Source organism: Triturus cristatus, chromosome 3_2, assembly GCF_964204655.1.
Source record: "Triturus cristatus chromosome 3_2, aTriCri1.1, whole genome shotgun sequence".
Classification (NCBI taxonomy): Eukaryota; Metazoa; Chordata; class Amphibia; order Caudata; family Salamandridae; genus Triturus; species Triturus cristatus.
Window position 1 is genome coordinate 871987535 of NC_140584.1, and position 25254 is coordinate 872012788.

General features: G+C 45.5%; 1 protein-coding gene across 1 annotated transcript in view; it reads left to right on the top strand.

The window, feature by feature from the left end:
- Window positions 1-25254, top strand: part of SLC6A4 (solute carrier family 6 member 4) — a 534306-nt gene that overhangs the window by 439839 nt on the left and 69213 nt on the right. Inside the window, exons 7-8 of the mRNA XM_085649232.1 lie at window positions 3609-3712; window positions 5908-6035. Coding sequence (XP_085505358.1) covers window positions 3609-3712; window positions 5908-6035 — 232 coding nt within the window. The remainder of the gene's footprint in view (window positions 1-3608; window positions 3713-5907; window positions 6036-25254) is intronic.

Sequence of the window (25254 nt, forward strand, 5' to 3'; positions counted from 1 at the left end):
TAAATTTTCACAGTCCCTTCTTTTGCCATTACAAGATGAAGAACTCTGACCTCTGTGGCCTTCTCCTAGGCTGCATTATTAGATTCTTAAGTGACTTTTCAAGGCCTTCCTAAAGAAAGGCGAACTTCTTCGCTTAAGAACATATTTGGATAAAGTGCTCCGGGGTCCCAGTACATGGGCGGGACTATTCATCGCTTATGACTATACATGGAAATCCCCTACGAGAGAACTAATGGATTTCCCACCGTCTTCAGTACCTCTTGATATAGGATCCCTGAGGCTGTGAAATGAATTTTCGTAGCGCAGATAAGGTCACCCGCTGCCCTGACAGTTGATGGATAAGTCGGCTGGCCTCTAGGCGCCGGTGGAGGAGCAGTATTAAGGGTTCTTGACAAATGCCCAGTCATGGTGCCATTTTAAATGTGTATTCTTTCAAGTTAGGTACATCAAGGCCATTTGAATTAGGGGTTTATACACCCATTTCCACTTTAAGTACTAAGTAGGAGCTTTAAAATGTACAAACAGCATTTCCCAGAGGCGGAGGCACTGCAGCACGTCCTTCAGTGGTGGACGCCTATATGAAAAATAATGTAATCATTTTCTTCATCGAATATTTTCTGCAGTCAAACCACAGAGGAATGTTTCCATAGATATATCTCACTGGCATGTAATATTGCACAAATTCCTCTTCGATAAAAAGAGATACACATCACACACGGAATTTGTTGCACGTAGCCCTAGGAATAACCTGCTTTCCTCATGCATGAAATATAGATAAAAGCACTGTACAGGAGCTCTCAAAAGAGTCACTTTACTTCTACATGTATCACCAAGAAGAGGTGCTGTTCCTACAGAAGAGGGATCCTGAGAAGAGCTTAAGTTCTGCTGCATGGTTCCGGGCACAAGGCATATGCTTCCTTACAGTGCAAGGCATAATTAGCGTTTCTTGTTACTGAGGCATAACCACTTTATAAACATTGAAGCCATTTCTAGATCCTCACATTGCACAAAAGGGCTTACATTTGTCAATTTATTTAATAACGGCCAAAACTGCTTTGGTATACTCATGGTAAGATGTCACACATAAGCAATGAAATGTCACACATAACCCCGCTGTAAACACGGAGATGTCACGCATAACCCGTCTGAAAACTTGGCAGCTATGTTACTCATTTCAATGTCATATCCAACCATACCTTCACACACGCATCCCACAACTTCAGATAGGACGCACAGACCGGTTTAGAGGATATTTTGTGTGCGGTTTAACTTTAATATTGCATGCCATTCGATACTCACCCACTGAAGGAATACCGGCACGTGCAGTATTTGAGCCGGTGGGGCGTTTTGCGCATTATCCGCTAAGTGCCCTGCTCATTGTAACTAACGACCCAGCAGCTAAGCGAAACAACGACGGTCCAAGGGAGGCGGAAAAGCGCAACAGAGATAAGGTGAGTGACGTCTCAACCCCCGGTTACTGCGCAAGAAGATACCCCCGGTTACTGGTTACTACGCAAGAAGATGAGGTGAGTCGTGAGTGACGTTACGTGAGTGAATTCTCGTGCGCTTCCGGAATCCGGTTACTACAGAAGGAACGCGGCGCCAGACGGAGTGCCTGAGCCCTCTTGATGGAACGGCCGAGAACACCACGGGTTCAGCCCACGATTTAAAGATTTTGTGTAAGGCCTACGCACTGCTGTCCGCGGGGCCTACCTGCGCAAATTAAACCCTGATCTGTGGATGAGCAGGCAGGCAGGCCTGTGCATTAAAAAAAAAAAAAAAACGGTCACATTTGTTAAATAATGCTTCTATTTTTTTGTACTTTTATATAGGCGAACTCGATCCGAAGGCATTGGTGCTCATTTCATGAGCACCAATTACGTTACCAAGGACACATTCATTTTTGGTAGGAAGAGGAGTGATTTGCCCAGAAACACGGCATGTTGAGCTGACGCTTAGACTCGAATCAGCGCCAAAGTCTGCAGTTCTGGCCGTTACGCCAGATCTGCTAGGTCAAACGTTTTCGTCACAGCAACTTGGTGAGACTTTATACATGACAGCGCATTGTGCGCCATACATTTTTTTCCGTACACGAGGGTAGATTGAAAATGACATCTTCTTAATGTGTTATTTCAGGGAATACACATGGATCATGGTTTTGTTGATCGTAGTCTTATTCAATTTAAAACTATCTTTGATCTATATAAAACTCTTTAAATAAATACAAAAATAATGGATCGCATACTTTCAAATACCATTTTTTTCACGTTCTGGCTTAAAGCAACCATTTCAACAGTGGAAATGGTCGATTGTTTTGCTCCTGCATATGAATTAACTCTGAGTATATTCAGCATGCAGATTGATCGCTGGAACCATCACGCTTGAATGTGGTTTTGCTCTTGAGATTGATGTTGCTGTGATAGGAGGAGGAAAAATGAAACTTCAAGATGCCCTCCCGACTAACTTTCATCCTAAATTTGTAAGATGTCTGTGCTTCAAATGGAATAGCATACTTTGGTGTAATTGTCGTATTAAGACATTCTCCTGTTTAGTTTTCTCTGCTGATTTTCTGCTCATATTGGTAGATTAGCTGAGTTTGGCAACTAGTGCAAAAACAGCATAAATCCTCATCCAAATTTGTGGAGTGTCTGCTGTGATGCTTTTTTTTTTTTGCTCTATACAAGTTGCCACTGGACCATAAGTAGATAGACCGTTGTTGTATTTTAACACCATCACGGTCCTTAGATGTGGAACCTTTGAATAACATATCTCTTGGCGCACTAGCTGCGAACATAAATGTTATGTGGAGCCTTTGAATAACACATCTCTTGACGCACTAGCTGTGAGCATAAATGTAAGGATATCTGAACTTTGGACAGATCGTGCTGGATTTTCAAAATATGTCAGAGTTTGGTGAAGAACCGTTATCATGTCCACAATCACTCATTGGCTTATTTAAGAATAAGGGTCCAGTCACTAGTGCGCCAAGTGGGAATCTTAGTGATACTTGTAGGTATTTATGTCATTTTCGTCATTCTCCTGGTCACTTTGATGTTTGTTTTTAGGTCAAAGAGTGCTTGATGTGTGTGTTTTTTTTGTAGCAAATTTCAGTCTTCTGGTTTCTCTATTATCGATAATGGGTAAAGTAATAGTGATCCAGATTTTTTTGAGGGTTGAGGGCTTTGGTTGTTCTTTGGCTCAGGGTGATGCTCTATTTTTAGATGGTTGACAGGCGCACTAATTTTCCCCATCTCTTATTGTGTACTCACTCTTTGAGCAACTGCTCTATTCACGTTTTCCGTTTACTCTTGCCACCTATTGTGATGTTCTGCACTCCCACTATATATTGTTTCTGTTTATCACTAACTCATATTGTTCCAATTTTTTTCAGTGCATATTACTTCAGTTTGATACAATGCAATGACACATACTGTCATGACTTATGCGTTTATAAGTGTTGTCAATGCTTTGCAAATTCACAGCTGTTTTACATAAGGATTTTTGTACCAATGGTAGTGCTGTAAGCTTACAAACTCCTTGTCTACCTTACTCTTCATATTCTCTTTCCCCATGCTCTAGCTAACTTCACCTATTCTCTTCTCTTCCAGGTATGGGTGGACGCGGCAGCTCAGATCTTCTTCTCTCTGGGTCCTGGTTTTGGAGTGCTGTTGGCCTTCGCCAGCTACAACAAGTTCCATAACAACTGCTACCAGTTAGTATGTGCTCATAGCCAGCCTTAATATTGTCCCCAGGGAAGATTTAACTACTAATGTAATGACGGACGGCTTCCCACCATGACAAACCTAGCTTCAGGGCACAGTTTTGAAAAATTAATAAACTTGTGACAGTTCTGCTAGAGATGAAATAAGACTTGTTGAAGAATTAATTTAGAAAGAAAAATATAGGAATCGAAGCCTGATAATCACATAGCTACTTTTTTCACCTCTATTATAAGTTCAGAGGTAATCACACATCACTAATATTGCACTCTTTATGAACAATACCCATGATATTGCTATTTTCAAAATACAGTATTACCAAGGCATGCTATCTCGTGAATGGGTAATAACATTGAAGTAGTTATCAGTAGGCCCAGGCAAAATTTAAATTGTCAAAACACAAAGAGGCCATATATTATGTAAATACCAGCGGGTATAGACTCAGAGAAATAAAAAAACACACAACAATACACCTGGGTCTAAAAGTGTGGGTACAGCTATAAGAATTTAGCTGACAGTTAGGGCCTCATTTGGATGCAAGTCGGACCGCCACCCACAGCCTGTCGATGAAAGTCTGACTGGCTAACAGTCCTTCGGTCCAACCACCGGATTATGATACTGAATGTCAGATCATTTGCTGTTGAGGGTTGGGGGGGGGGGTTGGGAGGGGAGACCGCAGCCTCCATCAGGATCTAGGATCCTGTCAGGGTGGCAGTCGGACTATCCCTTCAATGGAGGTGGTGCTTGCGCAGGCACAGTCGTAGGGATTACGATGGCCATTTCCGATTGCCTTTTCATGGCCGTCCAACCGCCATGAAAAGGCAACCAGAAAGGGACTTTGAGGGATCCAAGCAGCACCTCTGTCCCCCGTGGGCCACTGCTGAGTGGCCCGGGGGCACATGTAGTGGCCCCCACACATCCATGCACTGTGTGCCAGACACCATATGGGGCATGGATGTGCAAAAGTGCCTTTCCCTACTGCGGCTTGTGCTGCAGCCCTTTTCCTGGACCGCAGCACAAGCCACAGTAGGAAAAGGCACTTTCCGACCGCCTGCATGGCGGTTCAATCATAATAGGGCAGGTGAGACCACCGACTCAATGTCAGACGGACACCTGCCCATTTCGATGGTGGTCGGATGCCCGACCGACAGCCAACGTAATGAGGGACTTATAGTTTCTGACAATCCCACAAGAGAAAAAATTATTTTTTTAAGGACGAGAACCCTCACCTACCATGAGGTGGCATGCTTCATCAAAGGGTTTCTCCCCACACCCCAACAATAGTAGTGGTGTGGGTTACAACTCTTAAACTAGGTGGAGCTCGTGTATGTTTTGTGTCCACCACAATGTGAGCAAAATGTGTTGGTGAGATGAGCAGAGTATGGAAAAGTGAAACTAAAACTGATGCCTAAGCAGACCGTAACCTTTTATTCGTGTTTGTTAGGGACAGAATTAAAATCAAGTAACGTGAGGTGGGGGAAAATATTTATATCCCTTGCTATGTCTTCTCGGACAACATGTTTCTGCCCTAAAGTAACCCTTCAACAAGGTGTAGGAGGCATTTATCACTCTGCTAAAAAGGTCAACTGTGTAGTGGTGTTAAAGGAAATAAAATATAATGGTACAAACGGTGGTCATCAAAGGATAAAGATAATCTACCTCTTTTGCATCCACAAAAGTTGGGCTCTATAGCCTTCTCTCAAGGCTAACCCTGGCAAGAAATACAGATCTCAAGCCGTTATCATTGTCAACATGGCTGTGACTTGGACCAGCCCACATGGACTTCTGTTGAAAACACCTACTTTAGATGCTTATACCTCCTACAAAACGTTTATTAGGATTCATGCACGATGTTGTGAGAAATATGATTGTGAGTATGTATTTAATAACATTCTTACTTACTCCCTATGTTAAGGAAGAATGATATGAAATGTATAAGTTCCAATGTTAGAAACAAATTGTTCACTTTGCTATGATTAAAGGTAAAAGGATCATATTTCATCATAAAATATTAGGCTTCTTGTAAACTTGGTCCTTGGTGAAACATTGTGAGCTATTGTTTTTGCTCTGTCAACTGTGGTGTTTCACTCTGAATTTGCAAGACATGTGAGTGAATAACTCCAGAAACGTGGGCTCGGTTCCCAGATTATAATTGTTTCTCACTACAACCCTGGGGTTTCTCTTCCAGGGATGCCTTGGTGACAAGCACTGTGAACTGCTTGACCAGCTTTATCTCCGGCTTTGTCATATTCACCGTCCTGGGGTACATGGCGGAGATGAGAAACCTAGATGTCTCAGAAGTGGCGAAGGACACAGGTAAGGAGCATTGGCTGGAGGTCAATTGTGAAACATCCTACTCCTAAAAGGGTTAAAAGTGAGCATGAAACTGATCTATACTGTGCTGAGATCAGATAAAGGAAAGTCTGAATAGTTCATGTTTCAATTTACTGAAATGTTTGTAGTTGAGCTGAGGGGGATTCAGAGTGTTTCTTCAATCAAGGATGTGGAAATAGTTACATTCTTGTAATTAAACAATAACTTTGTGCCAAAATATAGAGTTGTTAAACATGTAGGAATGTTGATCATATGTGTATGAAATGAACCAGTGATGGACACCATATGCATGATATACCGTTCCTTAAGTCCTTTTACAGAACCTGCTTTACCTTTCCTCTTCATTTAACCCCTTTTGTGTACCCTGAATCATGAGTACTAGGATATGCGCAAACTTAGGGCATGCTAACCTCTCACATACCCAAATCCATATTGCATGTAAGATCCATATTCAGCTGACTTAAGAAAGAGTGCGAGTAGAGTGAATGAATGAATGGATTTTATTATGATTTGGAGCTCCAAGGAGTCCCAAATAAAAATATACACAGACTTCTCCAATATACCAAATCAACCGACACTTAAAAGCAAGCTAAAATGAGACAAAAAATACTACATATTACAACTTTTCATAAAACGATGCAGAATTCATAGTTGCGTACAAAGGGGAAAGGCAGAATTGCAAACAAAATTTTTATTTCATGAGTCCTTTTAGATACTAAAACTAGCTAGGCCAGAACAAGACGAATTGTGCTATTAAATTATTTCACGACTTTGACTATGTGATATTAAAGAAATTAAAATAAATGTGTACAAAAAAGAATGTTGCACAATAATGATTGGATTACAAAAAGAGAAGCAATTATAAATACAGTACACTATAAATAGCGACAAAAAGATGAAGAAAGTGCAGGTGCTCATGCTTAACAGTTGATTAAAAAAACCTCAAGAAATTCTAATTCTAATTATAACAAGTAGTTAATTTGGCCCCAAATAATCATTGTTTAATTTGCATACAAAAGGGCTGACAGGTGCATTATTCCCGACTAAAAATATTTCATTATGCACGTTGGAATTCATAATAACTAAAGTTTAGAAAATACAAAGGCGGAATTACAGCACCAATCTCATAAGCTCTTAATGGTACCACCATAATTTGGTCAGTTCAAGACATATCGTAGCATTGAATACTCAAATAATTTCAGCTGTAAGGTAGAAGAACCTAGAAAAGAGTTCTACTTATAAAATGTATTGGGTTTTTGTCCAAAGGGAGCTCTATGTTACCAACTACATCTACATGGAGCAACATAATCCTTCTCTAAAATATATTCATAAATTGTTTAAAAAAAACAGAAAACTTTAAAACATACTGGTTCAGAAGGAGGGGCCATAAGGAAACTTTGGTCCTTCTCTGAATGGGCAATGTTATATTTTAAGAACAGTGGTCTCAAAAAACGACACTGTGAGGGATTTGGTGGGGGGCAGACAAATAAAACATGATTTAGATCCTGCACACAGCTTCCACATAAGTGACAGAGTCTATACTGTCTAGGGAAACCCTCCCATGCCCCTGTTATTATTCGTAAGGGAAGCAAATTCAATCTTAACAGCAAGGTAGTTCTGCGCCCTCCATGGGGAAGATTCCATACGACATAAGGTTGGGGCTATTTATGAATACTACTCCCCACTATAATATCGCTGTTGGAATACGCTGAACATAATGCACTATCTCTTTTGCGAGATACTTCATAAATGTTTTTTTTTAATTTGTGATTTTAATCTTTGTTTAGGAAAAGAGCATGTGCCACTGAGCTCCATTTCAAACATGTTTGCAGCTTTCACGTAATTCCTAAATAGGACACTTTTCCCCTTCAGGGATGAAAAGATTTACTCACACATTGCTACCCGTAAGGGGTTCTCAGTACTATTCGATAGGGTATTGCTCCATCTCAGGCACGCTGCCACGGCTAACACATCAGTGGAGAGTAACCCAAGTTCAAGGCGAGTCACCGCTATCAGGGCTGACCGATTCAGATTACACATTTGGTGCCAAATACGCCCCTCAATTTTATCGAAATAGTCCCACTGCTGTTCGTCCACTGATTCACAGGCATAGCTCAGCACAGGTGGGATTTTAATTTTATAAACTGATAAGGCATCTGCAAAGTGACTTTTCCCACAGTGTTTATAATAAAAGAGGCCTGAGATATTGCGTTACTTCTGCATTGGTCAATGTGGTCACTCCCGGAACACTTACTGGTAAAAATTCTTTCTAAATATGGGTAAAACTTCAGTATAGTAAGTTTGTCCATCCCTAGAAACCAGTGCATATTTTTCCTAACTCTGCATCCCCGGCCTCTAAAAACCATTATTGTACTTTTAGAGGTATTTATTTTTAAAAAGTAATCATCTGAGTAGAGTGCTAGCTCATTAAGGCGCCTTTGTAATCCAATTGGAGTTAGGTCTAACATAATGGCATCGTCCGCGTAGAGCATACAGCTCTGTTTCATTGTTCCTAGTTTCGGTGAATCTCCTTTACAGAGGCTTACCCTACTCGGTAGATCATTAATATAACAAGAGAAAAGGAGAGGAGGCAACAGGCATCCTTGCTGTTGCTGATTATGGGTCTCTACTTTACTTGACAAGCCCTGGGTACCTCCCATCAAGACCTTGCTCCATGTAGAGGAATGCAATGCAATGATCAGTCTGAGCAGGTGCATGGGGATCCCCAGAGCAACCAGCTTCTTCCACAGAGTCCTCCGAACAACCCAGTCGAAAGCTGTGGAGAAATCAATAAAGGCAGCATATAGGGCCATACCCTTGTTCCATGGATATTTTTCAATTAAAGTTTGCAGAGCAGTGATATTATCTAGAGTGCCACTAAATTTGCGAACCCAGCTTGCTCTACCTGGACAAGGCCCTTTCCAAAAGCCCAACCATGGAGGTGGAGAAGTATGCTTTTGGCAAACAATTTCCCAGTCGCATCCAATAATGCGATCTGCCTATAGGTGGCAGAGGAGTTTTAGGACCCTTTTTATATAATGGAACCACAATACTTCCTTTCCAGGAAGTCAGAATAGTCCTGTGAGCATAGCAATATGAAAATACCGGCCAAAGATATTGCGCCCATACTAAGCTATCTTGTTTGATTATCGATATGCGTAAATCATCTGGGCCTGTCATACCTGAATACCTTGCCACTTTAATAAAACACTCAATTTCCTTACATGAGGGAGGGCCGTACTCAGTCCCCATTGGAGACTCCAAGACTAGTTCCGGATTGGCTCAGCCAAGGGTTTTAGAGCATAGAACTGGGAAATATATGAGGTCCATTATGCATCTGATATTAGAATTGCTTTTGCCTTAGTTCTACCATCACAAAATGTAGCTATTAAAGTCCAATATTTACGAGAGTCTCCGGACTGTGCAACCTCTCTTAATTTAATCTAATTTCCGTCTTCCACTCTTCTGCGCTCCGATGTCTGTAATCTTTTTCTTGCCGGCTTTAATCTATTAATTTCCATTTGTCTACTCATAGAAGACTGCTTAAATTGTTCCCTTATTAGGGCATTGATCTTGCGATTTAACTTTTTACTTCCACTGATGTAACCACTGTGGGGTTAGTGCCACCAGCCCGCATTTCCCTTCCACTCGATCTAAATAGGGCCAGCATTTTCTCAAACCAGGAGATGAGATTTTCCTGTCTTGTGCCCAAATTCACTTTTTCAATCAGCCTAACGAGACAAGGGAAGTTTTTATTAGACCAAAAGGTACGCCTATTAGTTTTGTTATACTGAATACTATCATCTCTTGGATTCCAGATTTCCAGTAACTCGGGTTCCAGATTAACATCTACTGATAAATACTGTGATCACTTAAATTTGTACTTAGTACTTTAAAATCAGTGCACGCACCAAAGAACTGATAAGATACCATCATATAGTCAATTAAGGATTGCCCATGTGAAGCGTGGAATGTGAAAGAGGCTGGAGAGTCATCTGGAAATCTGCCATTTAGAGTGACAAGGTCATTCATTCTCAGATTATGCAAAAGAGACAGCCCTCGCCTATCTGAACTAATGTGGCGATTAGTGAAGACTCTGGGATAGACCATACTTCTTCCAATTCTCGATTCTCGATTGCAAAAGGCAATGGAAGAACTGCTTGAGATTTTAGCATTAAAATCACCCACTATCAATATTAATGTGCACTACGCTGAAATACAAGTTTTTCCACAAAAGAAAAAATTGAATCGACCAGGCAGTCTGACACTCGCCCAGGGGGAATATATACATTTGCAAAAACAACATTTACCAGGAAAAGGGGAGAATGCTGATCTCATGTCCCATTATACAATGTAAGTTTCAGACCCATACAAAGTTTAGATGGATGGAAAAAGACCACAGGATTCCAATTTATAGTGTAACTGAGTAGGATAGCTAGACCTCCACTATTGTGGAGGGCTTTGCTGCACAACAAAAACAAAAAAGTTCTCAAAGTCAAAGTCCACACACCACCATGTTACTTGGAGACAAAGGGGCATATTTACAAGCCCCTTGTGTTACTTTTGCACCGTCGTTGCGTCACTTTTGTGACGCAGCGGCAGCGTAAAAGTTGCGGCCCATTTACAACGTGACGCATCTAGGGAGATGCATCACGTTGTGAAGCCCTGCGCCACATGAAACCTGCGCCAGGTTTAATGTACGCAGGGTGGGCGATCCGTCGCAGGAAGCCCCGTAAAAGTGACGCAGTGAAATCTACAAGATTTCACTGAGTCACTTTTACGTCAATGCTGCGTCAAAACCCTTCTTGAAGCAGGCGTAAGGAGTAACACAGCATGTTAGGCATAGGGCGCCCCTGAGCATTGCTGGAGTTGCGTCGTGCTTGCGTCACGACTCCAGCAATGCGTGACTTTTCCATCAACAGATGCGTCAGAATTTCTGACACATCTGTCAATCCTTGCGCCATGGTGCGCCGTATTGTAAATACGGCGCATCCATGGTGATGCGCCACTTTCTTGTAAATCTGCCCCAAAGTATTTTAGGGTCATGTATCAGTAAGGATTTTAACTTAGAACTCAAATTTCCAATCCCAGCCAGGTTCCAGGAGAAGATTAATCACTCTCTTCCCCGAAAAGCTACCAACCGAGATTTTAATATCTTTCGGATTTATTGCTCCCCTTATATTAGATAACACTATACCTGGCTCCTGGCAGTCTTTGCTTTAGGATTCTAGTTGGGCTGGGACAGGCCCCTCATATGGGAAGACAGCAATGCTTTTTTTTCTAAAATAATCAACATTAGCCAAAACTAACATTGCAATTATTCCTGAGCTGCACGTGACTCTAGAGTTTGGGGGGCCACTACTGAGGTCTAAATAGACACGCTAAATATCTTTACTTATTACCAGATGCAAGTCCTCTATTTCAGATCATAACTGCAAAAGAGAACTTCTATTGAGTGGACGTAATTCTGTATCAAATAATGAAGCAAAAATCAAAGTATTAGAAGCTTGCCCTGATCTTTGTCCTAGACGTGCATTATCACTTAGCCTTTGGTCAATTCCCAACTCTAACATTTGTCCTGTGTGGAAGGCATGGTCAGATATCCCCTCCAAGGTCCTCCCCTGACTGGGATCAATCCATACATCCTCAACCTGCCATACCTTTAACACAACATCATGAGTCTTTACGGCTAAGTTCACCGGATCATGGGCCTTCCTTGTTGCATGGGATTCTGAATCCAAATTAATAATTACTTTGGGATTCTCCCATGATTCCCCCTGGCCTCCATTATCTTTGGCTGTGCCTATAACCATCATCTAACTCGGTGGGCTTGGGTTCATTTCTAGTTTGGTGCTGGTCAAGGTGTCTAGCTCCTCTAAAACGGTAGAGAACCTCAGTTTTTCGGGCTTACGTTTTGTAATACGCCTAGTCCTGCTCTTCTTCTCCCTCTGACCTTTTAATCCATTACTTTCTATAGGAGGGGCACCCTCCACGAGGGGGACAGCTTCTAACTCATCCCTGGGCCCTTTGATGAGAGGTGGATCAACGAATGTATCTGAACACAAGACACGCTGGCGTTCCCTTTTTTAAATATAGGGTAAACCTGCCGCGGATTTGAATGTGTTTTTACGTTTATGTTTTCCCCGGGCCTGAAATGAGAATGGTCCCCTGCCACTTCATTTTTCGGTGCGAAACCCGACATGGGGCTATCTCTGGACCATAATATGGGGAGAACCCCCATATCTTCCCAAGCCTCTGCCTGGGCACCTATTTCCGAAGCCACTGTGATAGTCTGACTTGCCTGAGATTTTTGATCAGTACCCACGTCAGAACCCTTATCTGCCTTACCTAACCAAGGACTGACAGAATTGAGCTTCTGGACCCCTATGAGAATTGGAGAGAAAATATCGAGTATATGGTCAGAATTAGCGGTGGATTTCTCACGTAGGGTTAAAATAGATGAGAGAATCATCTCTAGTGCATAAAGTATGTCAAGATTAACCCTCCCTCCCCCCTATCCATTATCCCTTTCATTCAAAAATTGCCAAGAATCTTGTACCCTTTCATTTGGAGACACCTCAGACTTTGATAAGCCCAATGATTGCGCAATGGACGCACTAGAAGGTGTACTACTAAACAAAGCAGGATGCGAGGGCAGCTAGTATGATTGTCCAATGTCAGTCTCGATACCAATTCCTGGGCAACTGGCGTATTCAAATTAGCCACCAATATTTGGTTATTTTCCATCCGTGTGGCAATGTCTGGCATAGTATAATCCTCTATGTCCCCTGGAACAAGACTGTAGTCTGTAATCTGTGGTGTTTGGGGTGTCCTTTTAAAGGAAGGGTCGCCAGGAGATAGTTAACATTCAAAAGGCCTGTTTTTTTCAACCAAAGGCAGTGGACCCAGAGATTTGGACAGCTGCTTAGCGACAACATTTGTTTCAACTTCGGTTTGAACCTTGACATCTTCTGTGACCATATCCTTGTCTATCTCTTTGACCGCTATCATTAAAGGACACTCATCAATAGCCTGAGTCAAAGGAAATGCTACCCCAGTGCTTTGATAGGTCAGCTTGGGGTAGTGCGGCTCAGTCAGCTGCTTCATCCGCGTTAACTACACCAGAGGCCATTCCTGGTACATTATCTTTTGACAATGTGCCCCTCTGGCCCTTTGAGAACATTGACAGCACGGATGGATCAGATTTCAAATATGAAAGATGATCCCGGGTTTTCTTTCGTCTTATGGTCTTATGTAATTTAGGGGGGGAGGAGTTATTAGATGCACCTCTGGCTAGCCCAGATGAAGGCCCTGGCCCTGATCATTTTCCCAGGATGCTTGTTTCGGTCCAGGGAGGACCTGGTCTGGCAGTTCGGTCTGGACTTTTTCCCATGGGGCACAGGGTCAAGACTGATATTCATATGGCTAGGTCCAAACTGGGGTGACGTAGTGGGCAAAAGAACCATAGATTCAACCCAGATCCTTTGACTGGGGAAGAATGTTTGCATTGTCAGCATTCAGTCCATCATTTGTTTGCTGTAACATTTTTCGCCCTAAGTGGGATGGGTATGCCCAGACGTGGGTCACTTGCTCACTGTGCCACTAGATTCAAGCTAGTCTGGCTGAAGAAGGGTTACATACCCTAAAATTGGTCCCAGGATGCTTGTTTCCAGTCCAGAGAGGACCTGGCCTGGCAGTTCGGTATGGACTGTTCCCATGGGGCACAGGGTCAAGACTGATTTGCATATGGCTAGGTCCAAACTGGGGTGGCGTAGTGGGCAAAAGAATGATGGATTTAACCCATATCTTTTGACTGGGGGAGAATGTTTGCATTGTCAGCATTCCGTCCATCATTTGTTTGCTGTAACACTTTTTTGAGTTAAGCAGCACAAACACGGTGGTGGCAGCCTACCAGGTAGTAATTAGTAGAAGTGAACAGGCCTTTTTACCTCTGTCACTGGAGTGAGGCTCACAGGCTCACTCATGTAAAGTTCCGTTGCTGTGTGCTTAACTCACCTTTGGCCAACATTAAGTTAGTATGTAGTGCTGTGCAGTGCATGTGTGTTGTATGCGTGCGCTCGGTGTTTGTGTACCTGTAAATGGTACAATACATGGAATATTCTAGGTTCCATTTTGGGAGACCTAGGGCTGACTGGAGGAGCATGTGGAGTTAGAGGAACACGCCTAGACAGATTTGTGGATTGCAGCATTTCTTTGAGCTGGGTGGGACACACTGCAGGAAGGGAGAGCCATGCTCTTCAGTATACTTCAAATGGTGCTCTCGGATTCAGAGAGAGGTCACTGGGAAAGGGCCTAGGTGCATCTCCGCAAGGATATGGGGCTGATAAGAGAATCAAAAGAGTAGGGATGGGGCACTGGTGTAACATTTTGTTACACATATAATTGTGGCTGAAACTCTGGTCACTCCCATTGCCTGTGTTATGCAGTTATCAGATTTGGTCCTACTGTGAGAGACTGCTTTGTGAAGGAAGGACAGGGTAGATAGAAGAGAGGGCACTTTAAAAGAAAACAGACCCCCAATACAAACTCAAAGACTCACACCCTAAATCACATTTGATGTCTGGAATGGACTGTAAGAAAGGGGGTTTGAGGCCCCTAAAATTGTCATCTGTCAAGTAGCCAGTCAAGCTGTGCGAGGAGTAGAAGCTCTATGAGTCCTCTGTCTGTGACCAAGGCTGGAAGCTAAGACCTGCCAGTCTCTCTACTGGGTGGGGGATGTCGCTCAGAGGCTACCAAGACCACCTGCCCCTGGAGCACCAGTACCGGTGAAGTCCAAGACCACCTGCCCTTGGAACCTGGAGCACCAATGCCTGCCTGCTTGCCATGATCAGTGAACCCTGTGAGGAAGAGGAGAGTGCTGGAAGGAGCAAGGACCTGTGGTTAATCCTGGTGAGTGGGTCTCTGTAGCAAGGTTTGAGGAGACAACTGCTGCGCCAATTGGGTCTTTGCCTGTGTGCAGATTCAAGTCGGCGACCCCGTATGTCAACAAGAGCTGTGAAGAGGAACCTGGTACTGTGCCGATCAGGCCGTCGCCAAAGTGTGGAGCATGTGTGGTGACCATGTATGCTAAAGGGGGCCCCAAAAAAGACAAGGATTGTAGCCTAGTTGATACCATTGTCTCAAGGAGAGGCTGACCTGTGCAGGGCCGAGCCCCAACTTAGGACCAGAAGCCAACAGATCCCTGACGCCCCACCTGGTCCTCCCAGCAGTATGGAATGCCAAAGGAAACTTGCTGTCACATCAGAGGACACCGATCACACCCAAGTACGACCCCCACAGAGCCGCGTGTGTAATACTCACCAAAGGCCGTTGCCGCGCCCAAGACAGCAACATAATCGGAGACTCTGGTCAAACAATCTCTGCTGGTGCGGGAAAGACTGATCCAAGGACCGGAAGGCCACGGTGGAACGTGTCGGCAAGATACCTCATCGGCACTGGAACACTTTTGACTTTTCTAACAGAGTCAAAGTGGAATATCTGAGACTAGGAGTGCTAGTCGGAACTAACCTGAATTTCACCTGTAGGGAAGAGGTCATAACCACTATCACTAGTGAGAGGGTAGTGAGACTCAGGGGTCTGTCTAATTGAAAACCAGAGCCCTGACCTCAGAGGCTGTGTGTATTGTTGGTGTATTTCGAATTTCAGTTTGTGTTCATGTATAAATACTTCTTGTGTCATAAAAGACATAAAAAAAAGTATTTGGACAATTTATTGCTTCTATTGAATATTATTTTCGTTGTGAGACTGTGTTCTCTCTCCCTGCTGAGAAGCCTTAGATTGCTCGACCTGCGCTACCACATAGAGTCAAGTGCTGAAGGGGTACTTGGCCAGTTGCTCAGGATCCATAGTAGGTTAGAACCCGGAACATCCACGGTACAAGGCCTCAACCCCCACAGTTGGGCCAGTAACTCCTTCTTTCCCCGTGGCCCTCTGAAAGGGGTTCTGACAGTGTGGCAGAGATTTATGGGCATAGGTTTGTGGATTGCATTTTGTAGTATGTTAGTTGTGCTGCTGTATTACTGCTGAACAATACAAAATGGAGTTTGTGAATGGGGCCCATAAAGTAGGCTTTTGCTCCACCCAGAAGAGTATTTCTTTCTCACCTTATACTAAGGACTGGTGTATAATTCTTCCTCTTATTAAGTGCTTGCATTGCACGAGGAGCTATTTACATCTCCAAAGTACACAGAATCATTCATTGCACATTCAAATCTTTATCTTATAGGCTTTTATGTTTTTTCACTGCTGCAGGTGTATTTGAATGTTTTACTTAGGATTTGAAATGCAACCCAGACCTCCTTACATTGCTGAATGCTTTTTATTTATAGGTGCAGATCATTAAACTGCCCAAATTCTCTGACATATTACCAGAATATAACAATCAATCAATCAAAATAGCTTTATTTCAGTACAGAGCTATGAAAGCAAAATATATCTGAGAGGTCTCAATAGAAAACATGTCAAAGAAAGTGCGCCTTTTCCAAGTTTATTCACATATTAATTAACATCTGTTTCAATACTTCATTTCTTGAATTTCATGTCTCAAAATGGAGGCTGCAATTTGTTGCATTCACCAGTCCTCTCCTTAACATATTCAGGGGCTCTTTTCTATATAAGGCAGCTCATCATCATGCTAGGCGTAAATCCTGGGCATCACATTTGAGATAGCCAATTTGAGATTTTCTGCCAGCTAACTGCTGTGACTGGCACTTCGTAATTTGAGCTTTTTGGTCAAGGGGAGAGGCAATATTAACTTATACAGCTGATAATCACTGTATCTAAAAGCATGTTTGACTTCCATTGTGAATGCCTGTTCCTCTTTTTAGTTCACATAACACAATGTGCTTGCCCTGGCAGTGGTGTACCCCCCAGGGTGGCCCACTCAGGGGTATATTCACAAGAACGTGTGATGACTACCACAAGAGTAGCGTAACGCAACTTTCAATATTGCAGCCTATCACGGGAAAATAACCCCGTGACAACGTGAGATTCACAACAAGGCGGTAGCATGCGATAGTCACCAGAGAATGCGCCAAATGTCCGCGTCAGAATCAACGCCACGGCGCATAAATGCGATAAGGGAACGCAAAAAAAATGCGATGAGGCCAACCGCGGTACAAAAAGTAGCGAAAACCAGCCACTGGCCTGCAAATCCTATGCTTCCTAGCGGAACTATGCACTATAAAAACCACAGAAAAAATACACCAAAAACAATCCAAAGTGCGTAGCAACATGGATGCACCCTGACACAGCGCAGAGGCCAACCCGAACCCCACAACCCCCACAGACTACCAGCAAGGAACAACTGGGCCGGGGAAGGCCAAGGAGAAGAGGGAGTGGAAGACGGGGTGCAGACGCAGGAAAACATGACCAGCGTCACGGAGGTGACAGAACACTACCAGCAACTGACCCACAAGCAGACCACCTGGATTGCAGGCAAGGAGGCCAATCCAGGAGGCCAATAGGCACCGGCATTATGTGACTACCTAAACCTGGCACAAATCCGCTGCCAACAGGAAGGCAGCAATGGCGACAGGAGGTGGCAGTCCAGCGCCACCGGAGGAGCTGAAGGAAACCCAGGCCACAGTCATCAGTGTGGAGACGGTGCAAGGAGTAGGGAGTACGGACACAGCTCAAGAGGACCTGACACAACATCAACAGGGAGTGCAACGAATAGGGACTGGGGGGACGGGGGGAGTGGGCATAATGGCATACATGCGCAACGAGGTGTACCACACTGCACACCCACACTCACCAAGGTCCATGGCCCAGATCCCCTTGGCACACTGCAGCACACACACATAGCACGAACAGCACACCCACATTGACGATAACGAGGAACAACGCGCATAGCCGTCACTGCAGAACAGAGTACACAACTGGCTCCGCACATGCACAGAAACAGGCCTACTACATCTGACGGAGCCGGAAACTGTGAAATGGAAATGTACGCGTACGACCTCACATCCGTCATATAGACCAAATGTACACTGTCCCGCAGAAGAATCCTACACCCCCAAACAGTCACAATGTACATTGCCATGCAGTCTGCATGCAAACCTGCACAATGCGCCACCATATATGTCAACACAAAGTCAATACGCACCTCCCCTTCACATTGCAGAGGGGCACACAACACATTCAACAGAGCACAGAATACAACACATCAGTGATGCCCGAGAGGACCACCACACCGTCGATACCGACGCCCTACAACAGCACATGAATATCTCCCGCAACCCCCCACCATGACCCGGACAGCCAAGCTACTCAGAGGAGAACACCAAGCCTGCAACAGACCACACAGCAGGAAGCACACGGAAGCACAGCTGGCTCACGACACTTCACCCACCCACACATCGCACCCCAATGCCATGTTCCTGCACGCCAAAAGGAGGTGGCCCAACAGGTGTGGGTGGGGGCCGAAACCATGGACTGCGAACCAGGACACATATGTAGGTGTCTATCACCCTTCAGGGCCCACCAACACCCCACTAAGGAAACCCACACTGCCATAGAGACACATGCAGATTCACATTCGCAGTACAGAACCACGGGCAGGGGCGCTCAAATAGCAGTCACACACCCATGTTGGCTCTGCGTACGAAGGCCCTGGACACTCCCATTACGAATTGAGTGGGGGACGACAAAGCTACATGTCCAAGCTACAACCCGCTGCCTGCGGTGACACGTCTGCATCCGATGTACACAGCACAATGTAATGTCGTAGGGCCCAGGGCCCTCATGCATACAACAAGACCACAGGGACACACGCTGACATGTTGAACTGGCTACGGGCACATGCGCCCGGCCCCTTTATTCGCAGGGCCACATGTACAGTGACGCCTGTGCTGGATGTGTGTGTGGTGAGTGTAAGCCAGCCCGCACGGAATGCTTGGTGCTGGCAACAACTTGAACATTGGACACCAGTGCAATGGAAACAGAAAACACATGCATAACAGAGTCAACTGCACAGCAACATGAAGGAAGCCGGAGTAAGGACAGAGGTCACCCGAAATTCAGTCAGGATTTTCCGTGATTTGCAGTGCACTGAGGTAGGGGCACTAGAGATGAGCGCGCTCATGTGAAGGTAATGCTAGGATTGTGTCCCTTCGTGTTAGTCCTGATGCAGATGCAGTGGGGTGTGTTACACCTGCATCAACTTCCTCATCAATGTCCCAGGTCTCCCACACTGTCTGAGGTGACAGTTGCGTGCGCAGTCCACAGCGCAATACCCAGTAATGGTTCCGGGTGTGTGGCTCGACTCCCACCTCCAGTCTGCATTCCTGCCTTGGGGATGTTGCCTCCTGCCCTCCCATTGTCTGTACCATCTCCCTTCCGCACACTTGACACATCTTCCTCATCATAGTCCCAGCTCTTCCCCACTGCATGGGGTGACATTGCTGCGCAACATCTCCACAGCACAAATGTCAATCATTAACGGACAATGGCTTGCGGTGCACTGAGTCACTGGCACCTTGAGTGCTGAGCAGAGTATCAGGCTGATGATGGCATCCACGACAGGTCTGAGCAACACCGTAAGTCTGTCAGGACCACTGTGTCGACTGTGGCAGATGGCTGTTGGAGGTGGTTCTTGCGGTGGTGGCGTGTGCCTCCTGCGGCGATGCCACGTCCGGGCCGGTCAGGACTCGATTTGGTGTGTGAGCCCTGCTGGGACGCTCTTGGGCCCGGAGGCTGCGCACAGCGCAGGGCCACAGAGAAATCGTATTGATGACCCCAAAGCCAACGCTTCAGGGGCCATCCAATTTCTCAGGAGAAGGGGTCCCGGACCTGACTAGTACAGAGTTAGTGGCCCCGGATGCACAGCGGCTGCCCAGGCACCCAGCCACGGGACGGTGAATTGCGGTGCAGTCAGATGGGCCATGCGACCTGAGCGGGTCACCATCAATGTCCGAGGTGTATGTTGCGGAGGGTATCGGGGACAGTGGAAGGTGTCCTCCAGGGCATGATGCCAAAAGGTTTGATTTTATCCGGAAGCAGCAGATGGAGGAGTGGAATGCGACAGCCTCGTTACCACCAGCAATTCGGTATCATCCTCAGGAGGATGAAAACTGCCCCCTGGTCCATAGACTCAGACGCCACCAAAGTTAGACCAGAGAGTGTCCATGATTGTCGGGGAACAGACTTTGTGGCACCGGGGCTGAGAGGGAATGCAGTCTGCGATGATGCCGGTACGCTGATATGAACTCAGCCAATGCAAAATGAAGAGTCTGTGACCTACTGGACCGCAGTGTAGGCCAGAGGCAGCGGTCAGCATGGGCCATTCACCGAGTGTTGCTGGCATAGGTTGGATGGCCCCACCGGCCTGCGTAGTTCAGGTTCAGTGGCACCACGTGTTCGCTCTCCTCCGGGACTGTGAACCGGCTTTCGTCCGGACTGAGCCGCATCTTCCTCTTACTCCTCTCCGTGCGACCACTGGTGCCTTTCGTGATTTGCGCCAAGATGCTGGATGTGGGACCTACTGGTCTGCAGGGTAGTCCTGGTCCCTCATCCACGTGACGCAGGCTGGCGTTGAACAGGGTTAGTGGCACCACGTGTCGCAGGCTGGCGTTGAACAGGGATAGTGGCACCACGTGTCGCCCGCTGGCGTTGAACTGGGTTAGTGGCACCACGTGTCACAGGCTGGCGTTGAACAGGGTTAGCATCACGTGTCGCAAATAGCCCATATGGAACTATGCCTCACTGATCGGGGTGGGTCTGTTGCTGGGGCCGCTGGCCCGGAATTGGGGTCACTGCCATTAATGAATCTGGACACATTTTCGCACATGTGACCAACTGGGCCGAAGAGTAGTCCGAATGCGGCAGTAGAGTACGTCAACGAGGCCGTGATGGACTGAGGAGGCTGCCAAGGTCGCAACCGTCAGGCTTGGAGCTTGCGCTGGCACGTGGTGGGCCCTCCTTGACACACGCCGGTGTCGGCAGGTGATCAGTGTGGCCTGGCTGCGCAGGGGTGGGCCTGATGGGTTTGTGGTCCAGCGTGCCGGGGTCCGGCAGGCGCACGGCATCGCAGGCAACTCCGCTCACGAGGACGGCCTCGGCCTCGTGGGGGGGGTGAGAGGTGCCGCCCTGGCAGAGACGTTGTGCTTTCCGGAAGAGGACCACGCCCAGGGCTACGTGCTTTTTATTCACACCCCTACGCTGGCGTGGCGTATGCCGGGCCATCCCACTCAAGTCACTCTTGGGGGGGGGGCGTAACAGGCAACATTTCCGTAAGGTCCCCCACAGGCTGGGGTGAAATGGTTGCATCCACTGTCCACTAGACTCCACACAACAGAGGTGTGTGTCGCCATGGATATGGGTGTGTTCTGCATACTGCGGTCTGTCCAGCACATCTCCACCACTCTTGGCATTGTGTACTTTCCCAATCATGGTTCTTCTGCATTCTTCACACATGCCTGGTTACCACCTCTCCCCACATTCGGATGTTGTGTGGCTTCGGTACCATGCCATTGATGGCTTATGTTCACGTCTTGGCCAGGTAACCATTGTGAGTTGTTCTGTCGTATCTGGTGGGTGGTCATGTTGTGCATGTTGGTTTAGATTTTGTGACATGTGCATTGCCAGTGTTGTGAGTTGCTTGGTTGTGGATTTGAAGTGAGTAGGGTGTCCATTTGAAACTTGCCATGTGGCTGTGCATTTCCATTGTTGCCATCCTGGGTAGGCTGGTTGCTGATGGACTGTCGGAGGGTGAAGGAATCGTGCACAGTGGTTGGGTATTTGGAGGCGACATTGTTGGAGGTTCCATGGTGTTCTGTTGTTGCCTGCACATTGATGTGAGACGTGTGCTTCCTGTTGCGGTGATTGTGTGCTGTGTCACAAGGGGGCACAGGTGGGACATGTGTGCTGTGGATTGCCCCCAACACGTGCGTGCATCCTGCTATGGCATATGGTCCTTGCTTGGTCTCCAGCGGATCCTGCGCATTGTGTTGGACGTATGGGGACTGGGGTACCAGGGTGATGGTGATGTCTAGGACAGGTGTGGGGTACTTGGATGTGGCTGGCTGTGAGACTCCTCCGACTCTGGCGGGTGTTGTTTGGGGGGGGGGGCAGGTGCAGCCAATCCAGCAGCTTAGTGTTGGGTGGGATGTTGGTTGTCAGCTATGTTGGTGCCGTAGGCCTGTTAGGCGATGATGGTCAGGATGCGTAGTATGGTTGTCCCTTTCAGCCTGTTGTGGACGATGACATTATCAGATGTTGGGTCTGTGAGGCTGGTGCGTTTCCTGGGGGTCCGCTGTCTTTGTCTGCGCTGCCTCTGTGGTTGTCTGGGGGTGGGGGATGATCCGGTTGTGGGGTGGGGTCCTCGGGTGGTGTCAGTGGGTGTTGTGGCCCTCTTGGGTCTCCGGGCCGCATGATGAGTGGCTTCTTGACATCTGTTGCACTTCCAATGTGGCCCTGGGCTGTGCTCCCTTTTGTGGTGCTGGCTATCGTCAGACCTAAAGTCAGAGCAGGTGTAGATTTCCTGGTGCTAACGCGCCTTATCACCTGATTTGTGTTTTTATGGCCGATCTGTCTGCTCGTTGAGAATGTTGAGGTGTGGTCACGTCTTTTGGCACGGTAACACCCACTCTGCATCTCATTAGCGATAGTTGCGGGGGTCCTCTGTGGCACTGTGTTTTTGCGGCTGCTATCGCGTGTAAACTGGTGCTGTGGGCTGTTAGCACCAGCTTGTGAATGGGGAGGTAAATTTATCATGACTTTGGCTGCGATGAAGTGCTATTAATTCGGCGATAGCTCCTTGTGAATATGGCCCTAAGTCTTTCGAAATCCTGTGTCAGTGGTTTGGTACTCTCTCCTGCCATAGACCACATATGCTTGCGAACCCAACAGTCCAGGAAGCTGTGCAAGATTCAGATTCTTGAAAGGCATTTTCTGAAATACATACTGTAGTTTCTTGTTTTGTAACTTTTAACTTTTATATTTTAAGAGGTATTTTGATATTTCCTTATTTGGAAGTGTCAATTTAATATTTTGATAATGACTGATATGTTATGTAGTATGACACTTATCTTTGGGGTGTTACTGGACTCATACTTCAAATTAGGTAAGGACTTAAATGGTGTAATCTCCGCACCTCTGTTGTTCAACTTATACAAAGCAATATGGGGTTGATTTTACAGAAGGCCAGGGCATTTCCTCCAAAGTTACAGCATCAGTCCATCCTCCAAAGTGCTAACCACTGGCTTGCTCAAGACGGAAATGGTGGAATGCACTCCAAATTAATCCTTGACTTAAAACATGTAAACCAACCTTCCATGTTACTGTTTGTTTTGTGTGCAAGCCCGAAGTGCGCCATATCCCAATAGCATGATTATTTGTCACAAATCTCTGGTGCTTCATCACGCACCAGCTTCCTGTTGCACTGCATCCATCCAGTCTCCGCAAAAATGCGACACGTTAAACCAATATTCATCCAAGTAATCCTTTTTATTCATACTTTATCCAAATTCTGTTTATCCATTTTCATAACAGAGGCAAAGCGATTCCAAGCTTCAAATGCTTAAGAAATGCCCATCCAGGCCTTTCCCTCACAGCATGACGGAACACACATATCCTGGGCATCCAAGATGTAAAAGACCCAATTCATTTCGGACCAGTTGGCCCTTCCTCAGGGGTAACTAGAATGTAGAAACAAGCCATCAAAAACAACAGGAATCTGCTATGTGAAAGTACAAGCCTACATCTATCATCATGCACTATTACGGCTGACCAAAGTGAAAAGTAAAAACCTAGTGCTTTGAAAGAAATAAAACGTGCTCAGTACACAAACAAGAAAAGAAAAACGTGCTTACAAATAAAATGTGTACTCTGTGCAATCAAAATCAACATCAAAGAAACCCATTACGTACCCTACCACTATTTAACCACAAGTACTCTCCCTCGCTCACCACACTCATTGCCCATTAATTGAAACCCACCCCCATGCCGTACTATATACTAAAAAGCTCTGTGTCATTGCATCAACCCATACCAGCCTCAAAAAAATATTCAATTCCTACGTGCTCTACTAATCTAAAAACCATACCAGGCTAAACCCCTTTCAAAAGCTAAATGAACAACTTATGGGTTTCCCAGTTTAACTCCTCACCACGGATTCCCAACGCTGTGTGCCACGCGTTATCTCCGTGCTAGTAACAAAATCACTCATGCAGTGAAACCACTCCCTTTTAAACCTGTAATAGATACCTCAGGTAAAAGCAATCGCAACAACTAACTCTTAAAGCAAAAGTCGGAATGAATCTGCATGACACTGTGCTCCTGTATAGCAAACTAAAATATGAAAATGTATGAATATATATCTGCATGATAATAACCCTTCATGCCCATCCCTTATGTACCAAAAACTAGATGAATGCATATGAATAACTATAATTTGATGCATGAGAATAATAAAACTGTAAAAATGAAAGACAGAATATGACCACTGTATAACCATGAAATGTAATGAAAGATTCCAGTCCTTATTGTTCCGGCAACCACTGGCTTGCAGCACCTATTGTAAGCAGTGGACCACTACAATCAGGCAGGTTACTCGTAAAACCTTTGAAATAAAAAATATTGGATATTGGTGGAAGGTGACTAGGTTATTCAATAGGTTATTCAATCGGTTGGCCAGGACACCTGTACAATAAAGTTGCATCCCCTGATGTGGTGCCTGTACATTCTGCAATAAGTGACACATTGATGGCAGCCTTCCTAAATAGTCACATTGCATTTCCAGGTAAATCCTCAAGTGGCATGATTTGACACAATTTTCTACATTTCATGCACTGCTCCTTTTGTCTCACTCAACCTCTTAGGCCTTGGTCTGCATGAAGTTTAATCTTCAAAAAATCTCTCTCTCTGCCAAGGGGAAATAATAAACTATTTGTAATAGACTATGTAGGACAACAACAGGATCGATCAAAGTATTTTTCTGGGGAAAAACTGTGACAAGCGATTACGTCTTGTGTCCAAGATTTGGGCACAGGTCCTGGATAGGCTGTGACTCAAATTCAAGTGGGACCCTTTAAGGAACCTAAATGGTTACACAGCTGTGGTCAAGCCCAAAATTGGTCTTGTGAGGCAGACAGTGATAGTTTATTTGGGAAGAAAATTACAAAGGAAGGAGGGGGGCTATCATCATTTTAAGCAGATATGGTATGCTACAGAGGCTAAGGTA